The sequence below is a fragment of the Eretmochelys imbricata genome, chromosome 3 (genome assembly GCF_965152235.1).
Source record: "Eretmochelys imbricata isolate rEreImb1 chromosome 3, rEreImb1.hap1, whole genome shotgun sequence".
NCBI classification, from domain to species: Eukaryota; Metazoa; Chordata; order Testudines; family Cheloniidae; genus Eretmochelys; species Eretmochelys imbricata.
In genome coordinates, this window is record NC_135574.1 from 140,622,455 (window position 1) to 140,634,786 (window position 12,332).

The 12,332-nt window shown below is 40.7% G+C and overlaps 1 protein-coding gene across 1 annotated transcript in view; it reads left to right on the forward strand.

Annotated features, from left to right (window-relative positions):
* The window catches only part of CATSPERE (catsper channel auxiliary subunit epsilon), an 89,532-nt gene that overhangs the window by 35,873 nt on the left and 41,327 nt on the right, over window positions 1–12,332 (forward strand). The window contains exons 6-8 of the mRNA XM_077813483.1: window positions 5,308–5,338; window positions 6,691–6,768; window positions 8,002–8,108. Coding sequence (XP_077669609.1) covers window positions 5,308–5,338; window positions 6,691–6,768; window positions 8,002–8,108 — 216 coding nt within the window. The remainder of the gene's footprint in view (window positions 1–5,307; window positions 5,339–6,690; window positions 6,769–8,001; window positions 8,109–12,332) is intronic.

Here is a 12,332-nt window from a genome sequence, read left to right on the forward strand (position 1 = left end):
GAAGTGGTTGTGGGTGAGCAAAAGTACTTTAGACAAAGTCTGAAGCCTGATAAGGTTATATGTAGTCTCTTAGAAGTGTGTTATACTTTTGTTTCATTTGTAACCATTTATGTTTCTATTATTTTTGCTTAGTATCACTTAAATCTTTTGTTATTTATTAATTAAAACTTATTCTTGGTTTTGCTATAAATTCATCTCAGTGCTGTAATATTAAAGTAAAGTGAAAAGGAGTACTTGTGGCACCTTAGAGACTAACCAATTTATTTGAGCATAAGCTTTCGTGAGCTACAGCTCACTTATGCTCAAATAAATTGGTTAGTCTCTAAGGTGCCACAAGTACTCCTTTTCTTTTTGCGAATACAGACTAACATGGCTGCTACTCTGAAACCTGTCATTAAAGTGTTTGTGCTTAGCTGAGCTAACAGGATGGTGTGCATACTGTCTCTTTGGAGACAGCGGACCTGGTAATTTCTGTGGTATCCAGTGGCAGGCAGGATACAGGAGAGGAATGCTCTTCAAGGGGGCCCAAAAGGTTGGGGTGCACCTAATGTTAACCTGCAAGGCAAGGGTTGGACTAGCAGAGGCCTGAGGAGAGTGCTTGTGTGGCTGAAAGGTTATGTTGTACTGGAGCTAACAAACCCAGCTATCACAAGATAGACTCTTACGCTGGAGGTAGGGGGTAACAAGGTCACCCACAGTCCTGTGCATATTAAGAAAGTGTCACAGGAGGATACGCTATATTTGTACACAATTATTTAAGCAATTGTGTATCTTAACTGACATTTATTCAGATTCTTAACTTTTAGGTTTTATTATGTTAGAAAATGGTGAACAATGCTTTTCTTATTTAGTAGATGGCAATTTATTTCTACGGGAATGGTGTATTCTGTATCAAGTCAACCTTTATGTATTCCAGGGGATAACAACTATTTGGCAGATCATCTGACCAAAAGAGTGATGCTGATATCTGAGTGGTCCCTAAAAGACTTCCTTGTGCATCAGCTCTTTCAAAAATGAGTAGTCTCCTGGGTAGATCTGTTTGCGACCAGGAAAAACAGGAAGTCTCACAGCTTTTGCTCTTAAGGGGTAATGAGTCTGAGGTCTATATCCAACACTTTTCCAGGAATGCATGCCTTCTCACCATTTCTGTTTAGTCCAAGGATCCTGTGAAAACTGAGGCAAGACAAGATATGTCTGATTTTAATAGCTTCAGCATAGCCACGCCAATTTTTTTTTTTTTAGAACTTCTATCTCTCCTGAACAAATCGTGGATAACATTTCTATCTCTGCCAGACAGTCTCACAAAATCATGGTCTAGTCCTTCATGCAGACCTGTTGCTTCTACATCTGACAACATGGCTGTTGCATGGCTAACATCAGTAGACAGAAGTTGCTCTGCACCGGTCTGAGATTTGCTTTTACAGAGCAGAAAGCCCTCCACTTGGCACACATATGGTGCAGAATGGAAACATTTTTCCTCTTGGGCAGCTCAACAACAGCTTAGCCCATTAGGATCTTCGATTCCTGATATATTGGATTATATCTTTAATGCATTCAGGACAATCGATTAGCTTGATTTAAGTGCATTTAACAGCAATATCTGCTCATCACCAACCCATCCAAAATTACTCTGTCTTTTCACACACTGCTGCTCACAGGTTCCTGAAGGGGTTATTACACATTTTCACACTTGATACTGTTGCGGTTCAATGACAAGACAGCACAGAGCTTTAAGCAAGCAAACAGGCTGGTCTGCCAACGGACTTCTGCCTGTCAGCTTTCCACCCTCTCCTTTATTCTTTTTCTCTCCCCCCGCTCATTACATTCTCCAACAGATAAAAGGAATACACTGGCTTTGTTTAACATTCTTATTTACCAATTTCTATCTACCGCATTCCTTGCTCTCGGGCCTTGAGCCCAGTCCTGGGAGGCTTCCCACGGTTCATGTCATCTGGGCAAGATTTCAAGGTTCATGCCCTTGAGAAGAGCTGTGTATGCACAGCTCCTGCACAACACTCCGGGTGTGCCCTGAATGTTGCCAGGCACATGAACTTTGTATGAATCCTACATGATACGAAAAGTTTTCGTACTTGGGATCTGAATTTAGTACTTACCTTGTTGATTAGTTGGCTGTTTGAACCCATGCCATCTTGTTCACTTAATCACCTGACCATCACTATGGTGTTCCCAATGACAATCACTTATGCATGGAAATTGTATGAAATTCAGGCTCTGATTGCTGGTCCCCTATAGACAGTCTTCCATACAGACAGAGTAATTATGAGTATGACTACACTGCACACAAAAAAAACCCTGTGTCAGCATGCCTCAGCACCTCAACCAGGCTCACACAATGGGGCTAAAAATAGCAGTGTAAATGTTCCTATTCTGGCTGAAGCTTGGGCTCTGAGACCCTTAGCCCCATAGTGCAAGCTTTGTGAGCCCGAGAAGTGGACCTGGGCTTTGAGACTTGCTGATGTGGGTTGTTTTTATTTTTTGCATTGTAGACATACACTTCATCCAAAGATTAAATTTAAGGTTGTCTCCAGTTTTCACATCAATCACATTGTCCATCTACCAGTTTTTTTACATAAGAATGGCCATACTGAGTCAGACCAATGGTTCATCTAGCCCAGTATCCTGTCTTCTGACAATGGCTAAGGCCAGATGCTTCAGAGGGAATGAACAGAACAGGGCAATTATTTAGTGATCCATCCCCTGTCATCCAGTCCCAGCATCTGGCAGTCAAAGGCTTAGGGACATCCAGAGCACAGAGTTGCATCACTAACCATGTTGGCTAATAGCCATTGATGTAACTGTCCTCCATGAACTCTAATTCTTTTTTGAAACCAGTTATACTTTCCCCTAAATCTCATTCCTTTCTGGTAGAGGCAAGACTTCATAGCCTGAACATGAAGAAGGCAGCACTGTCCTATTATCTCCCCAGGACAAAACAATTTTGTAAACCCTTAAGACTCTTTGTGACATTTGGGGGCAGGTCCAAAGATCAGGTGGTTGTGAAACATAGACATTCTAAGTGGATTTCAAGCTGTATTAGGGTGTCCTATGATACTAAGAAATTGACTCCTCCCTCTCACATTAAGAAATGTTCTTCCAGAACTCAAGCAGCCTCAGCAGCATGCCTTACCAGAGTCCCTATAGCTGAAATTTACAGAGCGGCTACATGGAGTTCTGTCCACACTGTCGCCAACCATTACATCTTGGTGTAATCTTCCAGATTAGATGTTCAATTTGGTCAAGCAATGCTGCAATCTTTGTTTCAATAAGCTCCAAACCCCCACCTCCTAAAGGAGTTGCCTCCTAGCTAATCACCAAGAGTGGGATCCACAGGTACAAATACTCAGAGAAAGAAAGATTACTTTCCTTAAAGTAACAGTAGTTCTTCAAAAAGAAAAGGAGTACTTGTGGCACCTTAGAGACTAACAAATCTACATGAGCATAAGCTTTCATGATCTACAGCTCACTTTAGAGACTGGGAGCTCCTGAAAGCTTATGCTCAAATAAATTTGTTAGTCTCTAAGGTGCCACAAGTACTCCTTTTCTTTTTGCGAATACAGAGTAACATGGCTGCTACTCTGAAACCTGTAGTTCTTCAAGATATTCTGTACATGTAGATTCCATATGTGATGGGTTCGGTCACAGAGACCTGCTTGGGACTGTTACCTGATGTGCTGAAACTACCTCTGAGCCTGTTTTCCCTGTCAGCTTGGGACCCCAGAACCCTGTCTTGTTGAGCCAGACACTCTAGCCTGCTGCAACACAGACCCAGGGTCTGAACCATGTCCCCAAAGCTGCAGGCTTTAACTGAACACCATTCAGCAGGTACTCCTGTCTCCAGCACGCAGATATCCAGCTCCCAACGGGATCCAAACCCCAAATAAATCCGTTTACCCTGTATAAGCTTAATGCAGAGTAAAACTCATAAATTGTCTGCTCTCTATAACACCGACAGAGAGATATGCACAGCTGTTTGCTCCCCCAGGTATTAATTACTTACTCTGAGTTAATTAATAAGCAAAAAGTGATTTTATTAAGTATAAAAAGTAGGATTTAAGTGGTTCCAAGTAATAACAGACAGAACAAAGTAAGTTACTAAGTAAAATAAATCAAAATATGCAAGGCTAACTTAATACACTAAGGATCTAATTACAAATACTAACTTCTCACCCTAGATGTTATCTCAGGTACAATCCTTTTCAGACCAACGTTGTGATGTATGGCCTGGTCCAGCAATCACTCAGACCCCCGTAGTTACAGTCCTTTGTTCCAGTTTCTTTCAGGCATCTCTTTGGGGTGGAGAGGCTGTCTATAGACCAAATTCTCTCTCTTGTGGGCGGAAACCTCTTTGTTTTTCTGTGCAAAGTCACAACAACAAGATGGAGTTTGTAGCCACCTGGGCAAGTCACATATCCATGAATGATTCAGCTTTTTGCAGGCCGATGCCATTGTTTACATGTTAGTTTGAATGTTCCCAGGAAAGCTCAGATGTGGATTGGTGTCTCCCAAAGTCCATTGTCAGCTAAGGGTTTCTTGATTGGGCACTTACTGAGAGTAGTCCTTTCTCAAGAAGCTGACCAGATGGTTCACTGAGAATCAAACACATTGGGATACTTAGAATCCCAACACATTGGGAATCAAACATATTGGGATACAAGTACATAGCCAATATTCATAATTTCAAATACAAAAATGATACACACATATAGATAGCATAATCATAACCAGCAAACTACAGCTTTTCCATAGACAACCCACTTGACCTCCTTTCTGCAAGACCTTGTGCAACAATGATCTATACAGTCACAGTTCATGTCAATAACGTCACACCATGATCTACCCTTCATCTCTGTAGCTCTGAGTCTTTAACTGGGATTCTGTGCAGTGAAGGAACACTGGGATTCTGTGCAGGAGTGGGGGGTGAAATTCTGTGGCCTGCGTTGTGCAGGAGGTCAGACTAGATGATCATAATGGTCCCTTCTGACCTAAATATCTATGAATCTATGAAATTGAATGGTGGTTGTGGATGCTCTGCCCTTTATGTGCTTGTGGAAGGGAGTGCACAAGGGCATCCAGGGCACATGTGCAGTGCCAAATGGACACTGCTGGTTAAAACATTCCGAACTCCAGCATATGGGGTGCATGTATGCTAAGAGTGGGGTCAACATGTTCAGAACATCTCAAAGAACTACAGTTACTGTAAGAAAGTAACCTTTATTTTCTTTTACAAAGCAGTAGTTATTACTTATACTTAAAAATAACTGTTTTATTTTATTTTATTTTTTGCAGCTCCATTCCATCCTCAAAAAATGATAGCCAGGTAAATTTTATTTTTCAGTGCTATCTTTGGCCTAATATTTTAACTAACTTCAACTCAGAAGTTATTTCTCACTTCTCCAAAATAGTGATTTGATACAAATTTAGTTCAGTCAGAAGGAAAGGTCAATGGACTTCAGCCAACCCTTTCTTTATTCTTTATTCTTCTATATATTTGTGTTTTCTGGAGCTTTGTGAAATGCATGTTTCATGTCCAAGCTAGGGTTTTTTAGTGAGTTTGGTTAAAAATTTCAATATACCGTAAAATGTTATGGCCTATCATTCAGTCTGTAAAATGTGTTGTTATTTCACAAAATTTGCCAAAGTTAGTATAAACAAATTACATATTTAATCATTTCTCATGCCCTCCCTCTTTCTTTTTTCTATGAGAGAGATTGTGTTTGGCTCGGAAAATATGGAAACTAAAAGAACATTCACCTTTATTGGTTATGGACCAAATTCAGGGCACAGTTGCATCTGTATGTGGAGCCTGCCAAACAGGCACAGCCTGGTTGGATTCCACAGCAGTGGAAGTCTACTATGTCCTTGGAATGAGGGGTATTGTGCTCAGCCGCCTCTGAAAGAGCAGCTTCACAGTTACCCAAACCTGCCCCTCGACTCAGGGACAGATTTCAAGATCCTAAGGGTACTTCTTCACTGCAGTTATACATCCTCGGCTGGCCCATGTCAGCTGGCTCAGGCTCGTGGGACTCAGGCTCCTGGGCTGTTTAACTGTGGTGTAGATGTTCAGGCTCGGGCAGGAGTCTGGGCTCTATGACCCCGTGAGGGGTTGAGTTCCTCCGTAGCTGACTGATATGGGCCACATGGTTGATCAGAAATGGTTGTGTCTTTGAGGAGCAAAATCCAAGGACAGTCAGGCTGAAGACCCATAGGAATCATGGAGGCAGGAGAAAAAGATACATATATCTTCCTGCTAAGAGACTAATTTGTTGTTTCTTTTTAGAGATAAGTACTCATTTCTGATCCCTCTTTCTCCATACTGCAGTAGGATTGTAAAGTAGCATGGCCCCAGTAGAATAAGAGAGACTATGGTATGTGAAGTATTGCTGAGGGACGAATAGAAGAACTGAAAGGAAATAACTCCCTTTCTATGAGGAGTGGATCTGGATCCCCTCAGTGTCCATTGCCCACTGAAGTCAATGGGAGTTTTGCTTTTGTCTGAGTAAAATCAGGCTCAAGACTTAATTCTGACATTGTCCAAGTTAATGCTCCTTTATATGGTATTGTTATTACATTCTAGTATACATCTAGTCACCAAAAGAAATCAGACCACAGTGACAGAATATTAACGTGTTTATTAACAAAATATTATCATTTGCCTTTTTTATTTGCTAGGAGTTAATCTTATGGATATATGATCCAGAAAGTGCAGAACCCTCTGAATTGAATCACACTGCAACGTCTCCTCCACGGGTATGTTAAAATAGCTCTATATTTTCTTTTAAAAACATGGTATTGAAAGTGCATGTCTACTGTGAAAAGTTACAAATTAAAAATGGCACTGTCTTAATCATTAGATATGCTGCCTATGTGCATCCATAGTCATTTCAACTTAAGGTAGTGACAAAAATAAGTTTTTGGTGCTTTTTGTTCCAGTTAATACTGCAGAGGTAACACAGCTCGGGGGGGAGTGAGATGGTTTTGTTTCCATCTCAGCATTAAAAACAGAATTATTAGCTAAATTTCAGTGGCAGAGCTAAATTCTACCATCAGTACACTTGTGTTAGGGTCAGAATTTAGCCCACAGCCATTTTGCTACTGGTGGTAGTGGTGAGAAGGAAAGATCCAAGCTTGACTTTCACTTCCTAGAGTGAGTTTGCATGGCTGACACTCAGAAAAAAACTCTTTACTTTTTGTCTAAGTAATGATGATATGGCAGTAACAAGACATAATAAACAGTGAACCCATTATGTCATTTTTATAGAGCTGCATTTAACAGTAGAACTGAACTTTACTTTTTAAGGAGGTACATTATGGCCCTGATCCCATAAGCTTATATGTGAAGACGGATTCTTGCACCCAATGGGAATCCATGTGAGCACAAAGTTCTTCCCACATGGATCAGCTTGCAGGATTGGTATATGCAGTAAACGTTGTCAGAGTATGCACTCCTGATGCCTTTGTGGGGTGGTTGATGATATTTAGCCTTTGGCATCATACCTTACCTGAGGTGTGCATCCATGACCAAGGGATGCCCTTTAGGAGTTATTACTTTATTATAAATTGCCATGCTGGATTGCTTCTCTTTGGCATCTTTTAATATTCATTTCATAACTGTGTTGATTTGCGTCAGAGTTACTAGAATTAAAATTATATTATTAATTGAAGTACTGGAGTTTGGAGAAGAACATAATATTTTTATTATTAGATTTCTATGTGTCATTTTTTTAATTTCCTGCTATATATACTTTAGGAAATATTGCGAAGAAAGTTAATTTTGGTTCCAAATATACTATATTCTAGTGTGGATAAAATGTATAAATGTGTTTAATAATGCGCCCTTATTTGGAAGTGTACTTTAGAATGTTATTTAAAGAATATTTTAACCCTGAGATTTCTCATATACAGCCTTAGACTATATTGACATCAAAATGTATGATAACTAACAGCCTTTATTTTACTTTATTTTTACTTTATTTTAAACAGAATTCTAAGACACTTAGCAAGCAGTTTTGGAATTTGGGACAGGAACCTGTTGTTCAGACCTATTTTAGAAATACCAAATACTTTGCTACTGCATTTCCAGAGTTGGGGTACTGTATTTCATTTAATTTTTTCTGAACAGAATTCCATTTAAAATGATTTTTCACACACCCATATGATTGCACAGATTATGGCTATGTAGATATATTATAATGTAAGCATCTTACAAAACACTTGGCTTAGTTGAATGTATAAATAAGCCATTCTGGCCTGTTTTTGTTAATGTATACTGGAGGAAAAGATACTGAAAGTTTATTATAATGACACCAACTAGTACAGAAATAACTAGTGGCCATATTGTACATGGTAGCAGAAAAACCTCTGGGGAAAATAGCAGAACTTCCAGGGAACCTAAGGGGGTGTCCTTCTAGTACTCTTGTCAGTATGGAAGGTGTTGGGGATTTGCAAAGAGGGCAGTAGCCTCCAAGCCTGTTTGGATTCTGGGAATCTGTTGGGAATTCTCCTTTCAATTTCAGACTCTGAGGGGAGAGCTTGCCCCTCTGCAATGAATTATATATAGGCCCTTCTGACCTCCTCCGTAGGTGCAAAGTACTTTGGTGGCTTGGTGCCAAAGAACTCAACTGGAAAAAGACTTTCAAATTCCTTTGATCCAAATGTATAGTAATCACTGATGTACCTTGCCTGGGGAAGGAAGCCCACAGATGCCTACACAATATGGCACGTCTTTCAGTGGCTTTCACTGTGAGATCACAGTGCCCCAGCTCCCCAAAATATGAAAGCTCACTTAATGCTGTTGTGACACATCATTGGATAGAGACGGTGGCCCCATCCGGACCTCCTTTTCTAGTTTTAGGTAGCTTTTGTGTGTGAGTAGTGAATACAAACTGTATACCCTTTCTTCCTTGAGGGAATTTGAAAGTCTTTTTCCAGTTGAGTTCTTTGGCACCAAGCCACCAAAGTACTTTGCACCTACGGAGGAGGTCAGAAGGGCCTAAGATTGCACAAAACTTCACTATAATGGGCTGAGAAGCTTAATTATCAAGCTTATGGGTAGTTAGCATTTCAAAGGTCCATTTTCCTTCCCCGAACTCATGTCAGTTCCCTGGAGCTCACAGCCTGTTTGTGGTGCTCTGCTGAACCCACCACCTTCTTAAAAAAATAAGTATCTCAGTCAGATACTCCTTCCTTTTCTCTTTCTTACAAGTTATGTTTCTTTCCTTATTGGCTGGTTTTCAAGTCCTGTTTGAAAATAGGGATCATTCCTTCTCACTAGGGCAAACCTGTGTGGTGAGTAGGTCATCATCTTCTCTCATCCCTCCAGGAAGAATTGTTAGCTCAATACACACTCTACAGAGCATGTCTTGGCTGTTTCTTCTTTCCAGCAATCCACTGAGACTCCCTGTGAAAGTAATATAAAGTTTCTCCCAAAGACGTATCTGACATTATAGAAAACTTCTAGTCGATGAGAATATCCAGATAATAGAAATTCATATGTCCAGGCATAGCTGACTGTTAAGAATACTTTAGGGACACTGCTTAATTATCCCCTACCTCTTTCTATTCCCCTCTGTGTAGTAGCAATATGCTGAATCCACAATGAAGCCCTTCTGCAATATTTCTTCTGGTATTTAGTTTTTTGTCAGTAGAAATATTAATCTTAACCCTAGAACTCTCCAACTGTCTATTTCTCTTCTTCCTTCACTGTTTGCTCCATCTTCTGGCAACATATTAATTTTAATTTCTAATGCTATAATATTTACAAAACTATATAATTTATAACAGAAACACTAAGGGCCAAATTCAACAGGGATGTAAATGATAATATAATTTATACCTTGGTGTGAGCTGATCAGAAAATAGATATGTGGTGAAGGAGAATAACTTGCACTGATTTTTTTATTCAGTGGATGTACAAAGCAAGTGTATTTTCCATCAATGTGGTACTCTGTAGTAACAACATTCTGCCCTGCACAAATGCTCATTGAAGTCAGTGGGAATTACACAGGCTTACCCCAGGGCTAGATTTGGCCCCAGGAGTATTGAGGATGATTCTGTTTTAGAGTAAAGTGTAGCGGGCTCTTTTGTTAGCTTCATTTCCTGAAACATGTGCCCCATCTGTCCCTTTGACATTTAATTTGCAGTTGTTTTTACACACTCTGAATACCATATTAAAACAAGTTGCACTAATTTTCATCTTACTGCCTTTTTCTAACCAGTTTACACTCAACTAGTAACTTACAGCACTGTTTACATCACTGTTACATTTGGGTTAGAGACTGAATTTGGCTTACCGTCATCTCTGTCAGACATCTTTTTCAGTTGGATCTCATCCATTTCATCACTAGGTGGCAATATAGCAACATATCATTATATTAAAGAAATTTGTCGTCAGATAAAGCCTTTCTCGAATATTTCCACTTACTTAACCAAAGGAATAGAAGCATTTTTGGCAAATTGGGTAAAATCCTTTTATAAATGATGGCAGTTTTAGTAAATTGCTGTTATAGTGAAGTGAGTTGTAATATCTATTTTCTCTTATTTTTAACCTCTTCTTTCTCTATTCAGCAGTAGTATGAAGAACCAAATAAAAGAGAGTGAAAAACAAAATTGCTCATCATATAGAGTAATAGCGTTTGTTTCTCCAGTAATGCTAATGCATTCCCACATAGAAAGTTTTACTATTACAAGCCATTTACAACACACACTTTGCTTCTCTACAAAAGAAAAAGGACACTAAACTGTCTAAATTACTACATGCCACAAGGGGCCACAACAGTGGTTCCCTTAACCCACCCAGCAATATTGTTAATCTATCCAACTATACTCTTAGCCCAGCAGAAGAATCTTTCTATCTCGGAGCCTCTCCTTCTGCCCCTCCACCCCCACGAACATGATACAGTTCTGTGATGACCTGGAATCCTATTTCCGACATCTCCGACTCAAGGAATATTTCCAACACGCCTCTGAACAACATACTAACCCACAGAGACCTTCCTACCAAGACTACAAAAAGAAGGATTCTGGGTGGACTCCTCCTGAAGGTCGAAACAACAGACTGGACTTTTACATAGAGTGCTTCCGCTGATGTGCACGGGCTGAAATTGTGGAAAATTAGCATCACTTGCCCCATAACCTCAGCTATGCAGAACACAATGCCATCCACATCCTCAGAAACAACTCTGACATCATAATCAAAAAGGCTGACAAAGGAGGTGCTGTCGTCGTCATGAATAGGTCGGAATATGAACAAGAGGCTGCTAGGCAGCTCTCCAACACCACTTTCTACAAGCCATTAACCTCTGATCCCACTGAGGGTTACCAAAAGAAACTACACCATCTGCTCAAGAAACTCCCTGAAAAAGCACAAGAACAAATCCGCACAGACACACCCCTGGAACCCCGAACTGGGTTATTCTATCTGCTACCCAAGATCCATAAACTTGGAAATCCTGGACGCCCCATCATCTCAGGCATTGGCACCCTGACAGCAGGATTCTCTGGCTATGTAGACTCCCTCCTCAGGCCCTACGCTACCAGCACTCCCAGCTATCTTCGAGACACCACTGACTTCCTGAGGAAACTACAATCCATCGGTGATCTTCCTGAAAACACCAACCTGGCCACTACGGATGTAGAAGCCCTCTACACCAACATTGCACACAAAGATGGACTACAAGCCATCAGGAACAGTATCCCCGATAATGTCATGGCAAAGCTGGTGGCTGAACTTTGTGACTTTGTCCTTACCCATAACTATTTCACATTTGGGGACAATGTATACCTTCAAATCAGTGGCACTGCTATGGGTACCCGCATGGCCCCACACTATGCCAACATTTTTATGGCTGACTTAGAACAAAGCTTCCTCAGCTCTCATCCCCTAATGCCCCTACTCTACTTGCGCTACATTAATGACATCTTCATCATCTGGACCCATGGAAAAGAAGCTCTTGAGGAATTCCACCATGATTTCAACAATTTCCATCCCACCATCAACCTCAGCCTGGACCAGTCCACACAAGAGATCCACTTCTTGGACACTACGGTGCTAATAAGCGATGGTCACATAAACACCACCCTATACCGGAAACCTACTGACCGCTATTCCTACCTACATGCCTCCAGCTTTCATCCAGACCACACCACAGGATCCATTGTCTACAGCCAAGCTCTACGATACAACCGCATTTGCTCCAACCCCTCAGACAGAGACAAACACCTACAAGATCTCTATCAAGCGTTCTTACAACTACAATGCCCACCTGCTGAAGTAAAGAAACAGATTGACAGAGCCAGAAGAGTACCCGGAAGTC